We start from the raw sequence: 17,085 nt of genomic DNA, 5'->3' as shown, positions 1-17,085 counted from the left end.
ACTTTGCCAGATATGTTCAAAGTTTAGATTTGTAGTAAGTCAGTAAAGACCAATGAATGATAGTTGAGGCTCATTTATTCTTGTGGATCTGTGGAAGGAATTGTAGGTCATTCTAAAATGTACATTTAGATATTTTTAATCAATATTAAATTGAGATTAACATACATGTGGAGTGCTTTTAAAAATCATGTTTTGATTTCCATTAAGAGAAAGAAAAAAACTTCAGGGCCTGACAGTTTCACTGTTAAATTCTTTTAATGAACAGTTAATCTAAGGCAGTGTAACTCAGGGCATGGGCAAAGATAAAAGTTACCCAAATCATTCAATGATTAAGCTAAACTGTGATTCTGAAGCACTCAGACAAAACACAAATTGTGAGCTAATGTTCTCATAGTTTAGTTCATAAAATCCTAAACATTTGAGATAACTCTATCAAAACTAAGAATTTTGGAAGGTATGTTTGGTTAATCCTTTGAAAATTATTCCATTCTCAGAGATCCACAATAAACATTAACTCATTAAAACAATCTGAAATGTATTTCACTAAATAAGTAAATGTTTAACCCAGAGTTGCCAATTTTTCCCCCTATAAATACAAGTTTAATGATACATTGTTCTTATACAGGTGGTTACAGAGATTTTATAATCCCAGGATATACAACTGTGCAACACAAGTCAGTTACTAATTGGCTAACCAGATACAGTGCCATATTGGTGCTTCAAGGAACATATATTGAGATACAGAACCATAGACCAAGGTCACTTTGAAGAGATGGTTATAAAAATTCTATAGTAGTAAATTGCTAGACTAAAGACAAAAGTTTACAGTAAAAACTAAAGCAATGCAAAATAAAATATCTAAAAAGCTAAGGGTACTTACTAAATATTAATTATCTTAAACATAGTCGAATCATACTAATAACTTATCATTTATATCTTTATTATTTATCTCATATTAGCAAATTAGTATTTATAAGGACTAAAACAACTGGAACCATAAAAAAATTATCATCAAATAAGCTTTACCAAAGAAGTGTAAGAATGGCTTATTATAGGTATATATTAATAAAATACATTATTGCATTGGATTGGATATATGTATCTTACATGAATGATAAATACATCTTTAAAAAAATAATTTTCACCTCTTTCTGCCTATGAAATTTTTCCAAATTTTTTTAATCTTATATCATGATATCCATTGCCTTTATCTCCTGATGTCTATAGGTCATATGGGAAAATCTACAAATACTGGTTGAAAATCATGGTTGCCTGGGTGGCTCATTCAGTTAAGCATCTGACTCTTGATTTCAGCTTGGGTCATGATCTCAAGACTGTGAGCAAGCCCTGCGTGGGGCTCCGCACTCAGCAGAGAGTCTGCTTGAGATTTTTTCTCTCCATCCCTCTGTCCTTCTTCCTGCCCCCCCACCCCTTGCACTCTAAATAAATAAATAAAATCTTAAATAAAAGACAGAATAAAACATTTTATTTCTGAAAACGACATTTATTTCACATGGTTCTAGTTACTTAGTCAATATTTTTTCCTTTTTTGATTGTGAAAATATTAGGTGATATGTAATTCCCAAGGGCATTTTCCACATTTATATTTCTTTTGTGATCAAGTTCTACATAGGTATTTAAGGACATATTTTGTCCTTTAGTCTGTAAGTTTAAGTGCTTGTCTACTTTGATTTAGAAAATCTTGCCAAAGTACCATGTCATAACATTCCTAAAGGATTTTTATTCCTTAACAGTAACTTTTTTAGCAGTAATTTTTAAAACAGACATTATCACAAATGGATAGTCATAAAACTAAACTACAATTTAAGTGAGAAGTGGCTCTGTGAAATAGTTTTGAAAGTCTAGTTTAAGCCGACGAGAGTGAACCACAACTTTGCAAAACATCGACACATGCATGGCAAGAATTCTCTGCTTCCCAAGATACATGGTTTCAGAAATAGGTATATTTAATCTTCAAAAAACAGAAAACTCATGCTATGTAAAATTAGATATTTATTTAAATAACAATGAATATGAGTATTTGTGTAAAATAATAGAAAAAGAGAAAATTTTGTTAGTATTCTTCTCCCCTCACAAATACTAGTATTTTAACATTTAAATCATGAGTATTACCTATAATGATATTACTTAGTAGTTACCTAGGTCAGTGAACTATATAAATACATACATACATACATATATGCAGTCTTTTACATAATTGCATAAAAATTCTTTCATTCAAGCATTCTCAGGGTTAAGTAGCCCTTTTAAAAACATTTCACTAGCCTATTATTGACATTTTGGCTTAGAAATAGTGGCTTAATCTCCGCCCCCCCCCCCCCATTACCAAGAATTAGTTGTCAGTTTCGGTAAATGGTAATAGTGAACCCTCCAAAGGTCAGCTAATATCAACCTGACTGTGCTTTTTGTACATATTTAAAGATTAGGAGTTTATCTTGCAAATTGCCTAACTTTTCTTTGTGAAACCCTCATAACTTGTCTGTCTTTCCACTTCCAAAGGAGTTGAGAGTTGCAGGGTTCAGAAAAGAGTGTACAAAATTACACTGATTCTCATTAACTCATGAATAATTTTCTGTTGCTAATAACTGTTACCAAATCCATAGCTAAGAGGAACAGACTTGCTACTTTGTTGTTCCTATTTCTTTCTCCATAGTCCCTGACTATATTATTCATAGTAAATTAATTTTTTTGTCAAATGCAAAACAAAGGCTTTATATCTATTTTGTGTAAATAGTTCATTCTTATATTTGACTCATTTTTGTGCTTTTATTTCTTTTATGCTAGGGATGGAATTTAAATAACAATTATTACTGAATTCATTGAGCATTGTTATGTGTCAGGCATTTCAGTTAGCATTATTAGTTCATTTTATTATCCTAATAACTAAATGAAGAAGTTAATATTATTGCATTTACTTTCCAGTTGAGAAGGATAAAATTTAAAAAGCTTAAGCAATTTACCTAAGTTATCATTAATCAAGTTATAAATGAAATGTTTATTAATTTATGGTATTATTAGTAGTATTATAAAGGTGGGGTGAAAATCATTCACTTTAGATTTTAGAAGCTTTTTAATGTAGATTATGGTATTGTATTCATTTCTGCATCTCTCTCATATAGTACAGTGCTTGACGCTGCTAAACCATCAATAAAGGTATTTATAGGAATAAACATGACCTACCTTTTTGATATTAAGTTACCCATTTTCCATTATAAAGCATTTATGTTTTATAGCACCTATTGGTTTTATAGAAATCAATTTTTCTTATTAAAAATCTACAGTTATTTCTATAAAAGAGAAATTATAAGACAATTATATTAATTTGCAAGTTTCTATTTCAAAGTCAACCACTACCTCGGGCAGCCCGGGTGGCTCAGCGGTTTAGCGCCGCCTTCAGTACAGGGCCTGATCCTTGCATGGAGCCTGCTTCTCCCTCTGCCTGTGTCTCTGCCTCTCTCTCTCTCTCTCTCTCTCTCTCTGTCTCTTTCTCTCTCATGAATAAATAAATAAAATCTTTTAAAAACAAAAGCAAAAACAAAGTCAACCACTATAAATGAATTTGAGTAACTTTTATGCATTTTAACTAAACAAAAAGATAAATAGAACTTGGTGGGATATTCGTTCATTTTTTCGACCTTAAATTGAAGTAAATTATTAAATTTCAAATATTTAGGAAGACAATACAGGGTAATAAAGTTTTTGTTGCAATTAGGGGTGCCTGGGTGACTCTGTGAGTTCATGTGACTTGGTTTTGGCTCAGTCATGATCTCAGGGTCAAGAGATTGACTTCTGTGTCAGGCTCCATGCTCAGCGTAGAGTCTGCTTGTACCTCTCTCTCTGCTCTTCCCCCCTGCTCATGCTCTCTCTCTTTTTCTCTCAGATAAATAAATAAAACTTTAAAAACTTTTCATTACAATTAGATATCCATTAAAATCAAGCATTTAAGCAAGACTTTTTTTGTTTTTTAGATTATTGTCCAGTCATGAAATAATATTAAATTTGATTAGTATAAAATTTAAATGTAAAAGTGTTTACTTCTATTTACCAGGTATGATTATTTTAAAATTCTCCATTATTCAGTTTTTCCAGTACTTTCAATTGAGGATATAATTTAGTTTAACTTAGTCTTTGAACTGAAAAGATGTATCTCTTATGATAAGACAAAATAGGATTTTTTGATTATGAATGTGGTCTATTTGAGCACATTCTTGGATTTAGTTTATCAGAAAATCTGTATCCATCATTGAAATCACTTCTGGGTATAGACACAAAATAATAATTAACTGAAATTCATCAAATACAATCAGGGAGAGGAGGCAGTTTTTGTTCAATAATGGCTCCAAAGACATCTGTGAATGAAATAAGATAACAATCTATATTAAAATGGATTATAATCACTGAATAGCTTCAAATCCTTATATAGCGTGTTGTAGCATTCACAGTTCTAGGAAAAATAGCCAACATATAAGTGAAATATTAATGTTTATGCATAATGCAAATCAAGATTATTTCAATGCTAAAACTGTCTTAGCTTTTAGAATGATATAATAAAGTAACAGTAAGCTATCTATGTATCTATTCTGAAGATCCAGTTTTTAAAAATGAAGTGTAGTTGACACTGAAGATAATACTTTTTCTATTCTTTCATAAAAGTAAATGAATTGTTTGGAAAGATAGCTTATTTGAATAATCTAAAATTATTTCTTAGTTGAATGATTGACATAGAGCAGTAATACACATTTTTATGTTTCTTAACTACAAAACATTGCTAAATGTGTTACTATAACCAAATAGTATGTGATAAGTTAGCAGATACTCTTAATATTCTCCACATGTTGCCAATAGATACTCTGTAATGGTATGAGGAAATGATGCTATAGCCATATAATATGATCAGAATAGTCCAGTCTCAGCCTTTTCATTAAACTTCTCCATGTCTTAGTATTTGCTTTTATAAAATTAAAACATGAAATAAGTAATTTTCAAAAATACTCTTTAAATCTAATTTTTATGATTCAATGAGGAGGTTTGAAAAACTTTTTTTTCCTTAAATAATGTGAATATTCTATCTTTATAATTTTTAAAGCTAATGCAAACTTCTGCAAAATTTCCTTCTAAACTATTTCTACTCTTTATGTGACATGATTCTTTACATAAATATAAGGGAGAAAAAGGTAAGTAGTTGCAGAAATTTATGTGAAAATGACAATGGAGTCCAGATTGTATAGTTATTATCAGTAGATCTCTGTCTAATATTGACAGTAGTTAATTTCTTTTATAAAACAGAAGCTAAATACTTTTTCAAATTATGACAGTTCTATAACTAACCTGAGCTTAGTAGTAAAGTATGCAACATTCACTAACAGTGTCATGAATGGGATTTCAAGTGAAGTTTTTGATTAATAAATAGTTAAATGTAACAAACTTAAATAACTCAAATAATTTTTAAATACATTAGTGACAGAATTTATAATTAATGAGATTAAATAAGCACAACTTTTATATTTGAATATTCAATTTGATTTTATAAAGACAAATTTTTAGTTACACGATTTACTTGTATATTACACAAGCAGAATGAGTTTCAATAAGTTAGTCAATGCATTTCAATTTTCCAAATTTTTCATTTATCATATCATTTAAGTACTAATAGAAACAAATGCTAGAGTTAGAAATACTAATTTCTAGAGAGTAAAACCCAATTTGCTTGGTTATGGTGCTTGAATATTTCAAGGGATATTGATTAAAAGGTGATAGGGAAGTCAATAGATTTATGCAATATTGCACCTACCTTCTTTGACACAGAAGTATTTAGTGTTGCCACTTAATTAGATTAGATTCCACAATATGAGAAATAGTGAACGAGATTATAAGGGAATGGAGGGGAACTGAGTGGGAAAAAGTAGAGAGGGAGACAAACCATGAGGGACTCCTAACTCTGGGAAACAAACAAAGGGTTGTGGGTGGGGGTTGGAGTAACTGAATAATGGGCCCTGAGGAGGGCACTTGATGGGATGAGCAATGGGTGTTATACTGTATGTTGGCAAATTGAATTTAAATTAAAAAAAAAAAAGATTAGATTCTACAGTGATTGTACTGGCCTGATAAATATTTTGGGTGCTTTTTAAAAATTAATAAATTGTATTTAGTTTATATCTAAACAGGCTACATGGCTTGGTGACTTAAATATGGCAATGGAGATCAGGAGCATTTTATGTACTTGGCACTATCTTAGGTGCTCAGGCAACATGGTTGAAGAAAGCGTGTGAATTTCTTTCCTCATAGATCTCCATTCATATAGAGGGTTATAGAAAATGAACAGCAAACCCTACACATGACTAAAACTTTTTTTTTTTTAATTAAACAGAACAGAGCAAGGAAGATAGGAGTATATATGATGATCAATATAGGCTTGAAGGCTTGAAAAGTAATATGTTAAGTAATTGTCACAGGAAAACTCTGGCATGATGGTGATAGGCTGCTGGGAGAAGGATGGGAGTGTTTACTACAGTGCAGGGCAGACAATATGATGGCAAGGATCATTGAAATAGCAGTGGTGATAGTGATAGTGGATTTTGGTTATGTTTTGCAGCTAGAAACAGTGGAGTTTGCTAAGGATTTGGCTGTAGGTTGTGAAAGAAATAAAAGTCAAGGATAACTCTAGGATTGTGACCTAATCAACAAGAACGCTTGTATTTGCCACCATTTCATTTGAAGAATTTGAGAGGAGCAAATTTAGAGCAGAAGTTTAGGATTCTGTTTGGACAATGGAGATATTAGAGATAAAGGGAGGAAGTTGAAAGAAGATTTGAGTGACACTTGGCACATTTCAGGAATAGCAGTGAGGCTAGTGTGGCTGGAGGGCAGTGAGTTAGGAGCTGGTCTTAGAAGACGAGGTCCAAGAAGAGCCAGGGGCTTTTGAATTTTATTCTGAATATGATAAAAGGGCATTTAGAGTTATGAACAGAGAGGGAACAAGATTTGATCTATAACAGAAAAGAATTACTCTTTTCTTAGGCTAGATATTTAAATACTCTCCATCCTATTTTCTTTTGGGAAGAAGGAACTAAATTTATTTATTTACCACAAAAATATTTATTGACTCAGAAGGTATGTTAGCAATAGTATTTTTTGAAATGCAATGACATTGCTATCCATGGACGTAAGCAGTGGCCCATTAAATGAGACCTAAATGAAACTGGTTGACCGGCCTATTCAAAATCAGAGAGAAACTCTAAAAGTAATTCAGTGTATTTACCTTTATTAGTCCTTAAAGTGTTAAGCTTTGTTTTTGTATAATAATACCAAGCATGGGGATCCCTGGGTGGCGCAGCGGTTTGGCGCCTGCCTTTGGCCCAAGGGTGCGATCCTGGAGACCTGGGATCGAATCCCATGTCTGGCTCCCGGTGCATGGAGCCTGATTCTCCCTCAGCCTGTGTCTCTGCCTCTCTCTCTCTCTCTGTGACTATCATAAATAAAAAAAATAAAATAAAAAAAATATATAAAAAATAATACCAAGCATGAAACAGCTGGTGTGGGTTATCTCCATTTTCATATTGATCTAGTGAGTATTAAGGTATATCAAGTCTTGAATCTTAAGTGTGATATTGATAAATATGTGAAAGGTTCACATGACTTTTCTAGGTCAAGTAAAATGGTGTTTTACTTAAGGATCAGAAAAATGATTGCAAGCATGAATTTACAGTTGTGTCAAGGCAATTAAATATCTTGGACTGTAACATTTATTCAACAAAATTTGTTAAGATATATGTAGGTTGTGATAAATATTTTCACTTGTATGCTTTGATAGATTCAAAAACATCACAAAATTCTGTAGCTCCTCTTATGGGGAGATGGAGTCTATTTCCACACCCCTCCAATCTGTGCCGATCTTGTGACTTGCTTTGGTAAATACAATGTGGCAGAAAAAGGTAGGTCTTAAGAGGGCCTTCAATTGCCATAATTTGCCCTGAGAAAGTAAGGTAGCAGGTTGAATCTATTGGAGGATGAATGGTCACGCGTAGAATAACAAAGCAAGGCATACAGACAACAGTGAACATCGTCCATTTGGCCCAAGAGTGAGGCCATCTTGGATTTTTCATTCTAGCCAAACTTCTAGCTCAATGTAGCCACATAAGTGAGCCCAAGAAAACCAGAGAAACTAAAAAAAAAAAAAAAAAAAAAAAAAAAAAAAAAGAAAATCAGAGAAACTTCCCACCTACCACATGGAATCATGTGAAATGATAAGTGAAATGATAAATTGTTATGATTTTAAGCTACTGAGTTTTGGGGAGTTTGTTATGTAGTAATAAAAAACAGAAGCACAAGAATGAAATGCTCTCTGGGGTTTGTTTGTTTGCATTTATTATTTGACTGTGGTTTAAGCAGGTGTTCTTTTGTTCATTCAGCAGTTAATGAGTGACTACTCTGAACTTTGTGCCGAGTTCACAAATAGGAAATAAGCCTATAAAGTGTAAATAGTGTCAGTAGTTGAGCTGGGGTGATAAATATTAAACTTTAAAAATAGTTATTATTATAAAAGTTTACCTATATGAGATATGAACTCGTATCTAGGAATTCAGCAGGAACTTCTAGGAATTCCTTGATCTTGAGATTCAATGAAGTCTTCATGAGGGAGATCATTTTTGAGGTAGGCTTCAAAAAAATGGGAATCTCAGTAGCTGTTGCAGAGAGAGGGCTTTCAGTTGTAGGGAAAAGTCGATATAGAGGGTAAAGATTATGGTAGGTAAACCAACCAAATAGTATGTGAAGGGGAGATAAAGTGAGAGCAAAGTTTGAAAAAAAAAAAAACAGATTAGATCCAGATGCTGGAGTCTAATTAAGTCTGTACATACCCCACATATCTAATGCCAAGTAACAAGCCACCTAAAAAGTAGTGTCTTAAAACAGCACAATTTGTTGTCTCACAGTTCTGTGGTTGGCAGTTTTTCTGCTGTCTCACTTGCGGTTACTCTTGGCTTTAGTCATGTGATAGCCTGATAGGAGGTGGAGCATCCAAGATAGCCCTACTCTCATGTGTAGCAGTTGATGCTGGCTGTCATTTGGGCCATTTTGGGTTTTTTCCACATGGCCTCTCATCCTTTGGTGGATTGTACCAGGCTGCTTTACAACATGGTAATGCAGATTTCTCGGACATCAAGAACAAGAGCTTCAGGGTCTTCTAAGATCCATGCTCTGTGATCCACCCACCATCATTTCTATATTATTCTGTTGCCAAAAGAAGTTATTAGGCTTATTAGGCTGTATTAGGCTTATTAGGCTGTTCAAATGCAAGGACATGGAGAACTAGATTTGACTTTTGATGGGAAGTAAAGCAGTATCTTGCAAACAGGCATGAATGAACATAGGAAGTCTTGATTTATTAGCAGCTATTATAATAATCTATCACACCATGAATTAGAGAGTGATCTTTTTTTTTTTTTCTTTTGGTCTGCTGTGGCCTTCATTGTTGCTTCACCGTCTTACTCTAACTCGAAGCCTCACACACGAGGCAGAAAAACCCACTCCTCCTCGCCTGCGACTCGCCCTGATGCGCCTGCAGCCCTTTGAGTTCTAAAAGCGTCCCCCGCAGAGCCTCGAACTCCCTTGCACAGAGGTCCTTGGTCAGGAGGCTGCCCGGGCCCTAGGCGCCTGCATGCACCTGCCGTAGGCCCAGGGCCGCGAGGCCTGGGGGAAGGCGCGGAGGCAGCCTAGCCCGCGCCCCCACCCTGCTCCATTCCCCACATGAGGCTCCTCCTAGCACCCATGGGCGCCCAACAGTGATCGTAAATTGTAAGAATCCAATGCCTTTTTAAACTTGAGATTGACATATCCAAACTTCTAAAAATCAATTAGCTAATTAATTTTCATTTTTTTTTGAGAGAGAGAGAGAGAGAGAGAGCGTGTACCCACAGAGGAAGTGAGGGATTCTGGAAGAAAGAGAGAGAGAATCTTAAGCATAAGGTGGGACTTGATCTCACAGCCCTGAGATCGTGACCTGAGCAGAAATCAAGAGTTGGATGCTTAACCAGCTGAGCCACCTTGTGCCCCTCTAACCTCTGTTTAAAGACTGTGAATATGGCCCTGATGAATAGGTCATATTAAAAAAAAAGAACAAATTGCAGACAAGGAAGCAGAGTAGGAGACTTTACTAGTTTAGGTGAAGATAATATTTATCTGAGTTATGAAATGGACATTTTGTCTATGAACAGGGACTGACTTTTAATGTATGGTTATGCAAAATATAGTAAGCCTTTAACATTTGAATTCTTAAAATATGTAATTTATCTTCCTTCTTTATTTTCTACTGAAGTATAAAAGTTAAGTATGAATTGTTTATATTTTCAAATGTATATTATTGTAATAAAGTAAAAAAATACTCCTTCGCAGAAATATATATTATTAAACAGTTCTCTTTGGTTATAGGAAGGCTCCACCTGAATAGTCTTATAATTAGTTTGGCTATTATATTGCCTAGGGACAGCAGAGCAAAAAACTGATATGAATCAACTCATATGACCCAGAAGCTCACACAAAATTCCTAAGCATAAAAAAAGGGAATTTTGCTAAACTATTCTGGAAACCTGGAAGTAAGAAAGAAAAAGAGAAAGAAAAAAGAGAGAACAGTTTTTCCTCAGAAGTAAAATGATGACAAGTACCCTACTATTTCTTTTCTGTTCTTTGGTTTATCTACCTATTTGCTTACCCACCTGTCTAAACTGGTTTATAGTCTGCCTTAAAAAAAAAAATGAAACAACCCTATTCCCATCATCTTCTCCAGGCAGGCACTAGTCTGCTTCCTGTCTCTTTCCTGGACATTTTGTATAAACAGTATCATATAGTCTGTAGTCTTCTTTCACTCAGCATGTTTTTGTGGTTTATCTATGTTATAACATGTATCAATACCTATTTTTTTCTTGCTGGGTCATATACCATTATACACTGATTTACGTGCAAATCTCATATCGCTTCCAAGTCTCACTTTCTCACCTTTCCTTTTTTTCTTTTTCTTTTCTTTTCTTTTTTTTTTTTTTTAAGCCAGTTGTAGTGCTATTTTTAGTGCTATTTTAACAATTCTACTTTGGGGACATCTTGTAACAATTTCTTTGCTGCTCTTTTACTTTTATACCATTAGTAGCTTTGTACAGATGGTTGATCTTCTCTTGAGAGTGACTTGGCAATTGTTAACTGCTCAAACCTTTCATATATATGAAACACACACACATTATACAATAAGATGGTTTCCTGTATATAAAAAAAAAGACTATCACTCTTTTGACAGAGAATAAATTTAGCAATTTCTGTCTCTGTGTTTCCTGGCATGCACTCAAAATGTTTGTGTAAGTCACCCATAAAATTCAGTCTATTCCTTTTACATGCTACTCATGTATACTTTGTGATACTTTGGCCACAACTTTTGGCTATCGATCAAAAGAATACTATATTTGATTAAAGTAGGTAAAAAAAACTTAAAAAATTATTTTTTTCCTGTGGAAATAATATTGTACAATACAACATTACAATTTACTGCTTGGCTTTATGAAATGTGCTTTGACTTTCAAAAGAATAATGAGAAGTAATGTGCCCAATTTGAAAGTTTTAATTTTAATGCACATTTGTTTCTTTAGCATTTGTGGAATCCAACATCTGGAACGAATAGGAAAGAAGCTGAATCTCTTTGACTCCCTTTATTTCTGCATTGTGACATTTTCTACTGTGGGCTTTGGGGATGTCACCCCTGAAACATGGTCCTCCAAGCTTTTTGTCGTTGCCATGATCTGTGTCGCTCTTGTGGTTCTACCCATACAGGTAAACAGAGCCAGGGTAAATTTTATAGAAATGTGCAAAGTCGTATAAAAGCAAATCTTCCACGCTAAAGAAGAAATGCAAGTAGTTTATTGATCTAATACATTGACACATATTATTATTGTATCTAGTCAATCAAATAAAATGGTCTCAGGAAATGCTTTCTCACATTATATTAGAAACTGACTCCCCCCCCCATTCACAACTGATATAGCTCACATTTCATTTCAATTCTTGAAAATGTTTTTTTTTGAAATATAGGATATTTAACAATAAAATTATAAGATCATAGGATAATATAGTTTTAATTACAGAATGATAGATCAAGGAAATAAATTTATGAAGGTTTGATTTCTTTTGGTTCTTGAAACAATATAAAAGCCACACATAGCAATCCATAAAAACTGATCACATATGTTAGTCAACTAAAACAAAATTTGAGGATGATAGGTAACTATTATACAACATTCTGGGAGCGGATAAGATGATTGCAAAGGGACAGATATATAAGATTAGTAGATGCAATCTCTAACGGTTTCCTTGGGTACCCATGGTGAGCAGGTCAGAAACAGAATATGGCAAATACAATCAAACTTCTATCTTCCATTACCTTTGGCCACAGTGTATCTAAATATACTTTATGTAGGTATGAAAATGATCTTTCCACTTTTATTGCCATGTATGTGTTCCTCCCTGACATTCCTCCTGTACTCCCTCCACTTCCCTTACATACCACTTGCTGCTATACAACTAGAATCTCTCATTGCATGAGATGTATGTTGAGCTTGATAGAGGAAGTTAGAAGAAATGCCATTGAGGTTTTTCTCTTTGACGCAGTGCATAACACACATGGCTGCCTGTTGTACTGGACATAAAGCAGAGGCACAAACCTTTTAGTGTTGTTATGATATAATAGGAAAATCATATTAATATGTTTCTGTAGAGACCTGAAGCCTCTGGGCAGAATTAGCAACCTCTGCAGCAATCATATGAAAATTCTGTTATTGAAGGGAATTGGATAATTTGAATCTCAACAAGTTCCATCTAAGAAATCGAGTGTATCTAGTGAACGATGGCTATATTGCATGGGTTTTTAATTTTAAGTCCAGTTTTTTTTTTATTCATATGTGGAAAATCCATTGCAGTTTGAACAACTGGCCTATCTGTGGATGGAGAGACAAAAGTCAGGTGGAAACTATAGTCGACATAGAGCTCAAACTGAGAAGCATGTTGTTCTGTGTGTCAGTTCACTGAAGATTGATTTACTTATGGACTTTTTAAATGAATTCTATGCTCATCCAAGACTTCAGGTACATTAAAATTATGTTATTCATTTTACTGGATCATACTTAACTAACATATTGTCAAAGTCAATTAACTGATGGTGCAGCCTGTGTTCTGGAGGATTTTTATTTATACACTCAGATTTAGAAAGAGTAAATGAAGAACTACAAATATAACCAGGAACATAGAAAAAATGCTTGAGGAATACACAGTATTTTAAGTTTCCTTCTGTAGCTACACTAAAAGACAGATGGAATTATGTTAATGCTACAAAGAAAGGTTTTCTTTGAATTAAAAGGATTTTTTCTCCCTTGGATAATGCATAAATGACATTTTTATGAAACAGTGAAATTTAACATAAGATATCAAACAATGAAAAAGTCCTTTCACAATTATCATACTCACTTGAAAATTTCAAAAGTTTTCTTAAGTGTTGCTGATAGAAATCTGGAAGTCTGGAAGTCCCATTTTTTTTCTTTTGTTTCCCAGAGTGCAACTAGGTCTTATTTATACTAGCAATGAATGGCAAAAAAATAAGACAATAACTAGCTGAATTGGTAACAATAATTCAGAAAAAAATCTCTTTGTCTATGTAGATAAAATCTTCAGATACTTCTTCCACTTGCTGCGTGGCCAGTGTAGATTTAGGTAATCTCCTCTTCCTGCTTAATGCACTTACTTCAGTCCAAACAGTAAAGAGCTACTTGAATGTCTTGTATTTTCTCAGCAAATTTGTGTCAAGTGGTTGGACAATCGTGAGATCAAGATAGTACTGAGTATATCTAATTAGATCTCCCTTAAATAGAGTTATTTTTCATGACTACATTGGAGGTCTTTTAAAATATTGTTTAAAATAAAGACTCCTAACTCTGGGAAACGAACTAGGGGTGGTGGAAGGGGAGGAGGGCGGGGGGTGGGGGTGAATGGGTGACGGGCACGGAGGGGGACACTTGACGGGATGAGCACTGGGTGTTATTCTGTATGTTGGTAAATTGAACACCAATAAAAATTAATTTATAATAAAAAATAAATAAAATATTGTTTAAAAAACATTTAAAAATATAATTTATAAATAAGTGATACTTAAATTACATAGTACATTCTTTTGTTTTATATACATTAATTTGCATTTTAAAGAAACATTTATTTGTTTTTATTATTGTTTGTATTAAATAATTGCAGTTTTGCTCATTACAACCCATAAAGAAAACCTGTTTTGGGGAAATTTGATGCCCCAAGTTTTGAACCTACTAATTTATTTTGATTAATATGAATAGGGAGAATTCTCAAAACTCCTCAAATTTCCACTAGATATATTTTAGATGATAAAATGGTGAATGTTTACTATAGAATTGTAATTCCTATAATCAGTGTATTAAACTATTTTATCTTTCAGAGTATTTTTATATTTTCTCCAAAGGATCACTATTTTGAAGTATATGATCTCAATGTTTTAAATTTACTTTGTATTATCAATAGTTTTATGAACCCTTATCCTTTCAGGTATTCATCAGAGATTTTTCAGTATTATCAGTTCATAATATTACCAGGTGATATAAATCACCATCATAGTTTTTATTCTAAAAGTAGCAATTTGAAGTCTGAATTGATTTTTAAGCACTTCTGCCCTATATGTATTGCATATTTTATAATCAGTCTGAAGTTGTAACTGAAAACTTAAGAAGTTGGAAATGTATACTGAGTATAAGCACTGATTACCTTCTCTTCATGGTACTAATAAGATTGAAAAAGTTTAGGATGACTTTATGTTGCTTTATGAGATTTTTATATGTCTCAGTTATGTATATTGTAGTACCATGTTAATTAATATATGCCCAACCTGTTACTTATTAGCAGGAATTTATTTCTATATCATCATATTTCTAAATGTTCTTAGACATTCTCTTTACTTATGTAATATAAAACACAGCATTATTGATTTCACCCCATTACCCACTTTGTTTTGAATAGGATTATTATGTGGTGATTTTGTGTCCTACTGAAATGGATGTGCAAGTTCGAAGGGTACTGCAGATTCCAATGTGGTCACAAAGAGTTATCTACCTTCAAGGCTCAGCCCTTAAAGATCAGGATCTGTTGAGAGCAAAGTAGGTATCCCTATCTATGTTCCAACTTGCAATACTTCTCTTTTCTCTCCTCCAAATTTTAGGAATTTTCAGCCCTGTAAGATGTGTTTAAGTATTTTTGAATACAGAGTCTTGCCTTAGTTACACTGCTGGTCATGTTGAAAGGTTAAAAATATAAAACCAGTGTGTGTGTGCTCCTCTTTCTCAGTGCAAGGATGCTCAGCAGACCGTGTCCACACAACACAATGAGGAGTGTGGCATGGTGTAATTATCTCAAGCTGTCAGAGAAGAGCTGAGTTATCCAGACTCACTATTAGAGTAGTCTCCAAATCCCTGAATACTATTTTTATTCCAGAAATAAAACTCTTTTGCTAAACATTATGTGAAATGCCAGGGCAGTTTGAATCAGGCTTTAAATTTTAGAGATTGTACTGGGCAGATGACATTTGTGTTGCCAGAGATGTTCCTGGGGGCTAGAAGAATCAGAAGGGTAACTGGGTCTTAGTTGCTCTTTTCCTGTTGCACATATGCTAGCCAGCCTGGCTTAAAGGTGACATAGGTGTATACCTTTTTCACAGGTCATGGGGTTGTTCCACATAAACAGAGTGAAAATGTGGTTGGGCAGACAGACCAGGGGTACCAGAGAATCAGGGCATCTGCAAACAACACTCATAGTTTCAGAAGCCAGAAGAAATATTTAGCAGAGATGGTTTTGCTCCATGTGTTCTGTTGCTTTTAAAGTTTTAAACATGTCTTGCAGGGGAAGAAGAATGTCCTGTCCCCTTCTAGGTTCTTCTGGCTGGACTAAGAATCAAATGGACATGAGACAGATTAACAAGAGCAAATAAAATTTAATAGTGTATGTACAGGGAATCCATACAGACAGGGAACTTCCAAAGACAGTTAAGCAAAATAAACCATTCTGACCTAAGGTAAAGGGGGAGGGGTCTGGGACTTCCAAGGGAAGGAAAACAATTTACAGGAGGATGAAAAAGAGTCAACGTTTGGTAAACAAATGTTTGCCAGGCCACTCAGAAACAGTGGGATTTAGAGGACTTTGATAACACAGGCCTTGCTAGGATCTTCTCTACCTACCTTCCCTGGTTTATAGCATCTTGCAGTTTTCTGTGGTGATAGCTCCCTTCCTGGAGCAGATTTTCTTTCTTTCTTTTTAAAGATTTTTATTTATTTATTCATGAGAGACACACAGAGAGACAGGCAGAGACACAGGCAGAGGGAGAAGGAGGCTCCCTGCAGGGAGCCCGATGTGGGACTGGATTCCAGGTCTCCAGGATCAGGCCCTGGGCTGAAGGTGGCGCTAAACCGCTGAGCCAGCGGGGCTGCCCAGATTTTTCTATCGAAAGTCTTTTCAGGCATTTGAGGAGGGAGATTAAAGAGCTTTACTGAATCTGCTGGGATTCGATTGTGTTTTAGCTCAAAATAATCTTCATGTCAATGTGGTCCGTCCTGAGGTGGCTGTGGATTGCACATCTCCATATTTGTCTTTGAGTTGTCTTACCTGCTCTTTTAAATAGAAGTCTCCTCCCTCAATTTTAGAGTAGAAGTATTTTTTTTATTTTGTTGTTTTGTTTTATTCTGGATGATTTGAGTATGTGTGTTAGTGGGTGTATTTATGCATATTTTGTCTGTGTGTGTGTGTATGTAGGTGAGAAGAAAACTCCCTTTTTGCTGTTTAATTCTACAAAGTGATAACTAGATATTCTATATATATTCTATATAGAATATATTCTATATTCTATAGATATTTGTAATTCTACAAAGTGATAACTAGATATTCTAACTAGAAACTTCAACATTACTTTTTATTTATATACAGTAGATCAATTTAAGTGAGATTTTTCAATGATTTAATAACTTCTTTAACCAA

General features: G+C 34.0%; 1 protein-coding gene across 13 annotated transcripts in view; it reads left to right on the top strand.

Moving 5' to 3' along the window:
* The window catches only part of KCNT2 (potassium sodium-activated channel subfamily T member 2), a 377,566-nt gene that overhangs the window by 164,992 nt on the left and 195,489 nt on the right, over positions 1-17,085 (top strand). For all 13 annotated transcript variants that reach the window (XM_055334362.1, XM_055334364.1, XM_055334361.1 and 10 more), the window contains 3 exons: positions 11,649-11,829; positions 12,972-13,136; positions 15,082-15,218. In XM_055334362.1, the coding sequence (XP_055190337.1) occupies positions 11,649-11,829; positions 12,972-13,136; positions 15,082-15,218 (483 nt within the window). The remainder of the gene's footprint in view (positions 1-11,648; positions 11,830-12,971; positions 13,137-15,081; positions 15,219-17,085) is intronic.

Source organism: Nyctereutes procyonoides, unplaced genomic scaffold (genome assembly GCF_905146905.1).
Source record: "Nyctereutes procyonoides isolate TBG_1078 unplaced genomic scaffold, NYPRO_anot_genome, whole genome shotgun sequence".
Taxonomy (NCBI): Eukaryota; Metazoa; Chordata; class Mammalia; order Carnivora; family Canidae; genus Nyctereutes; species Nyctereutes procyonoides.
This window is presented reverse-complemented; position numbering and strand designations above follow the sequence as displayed.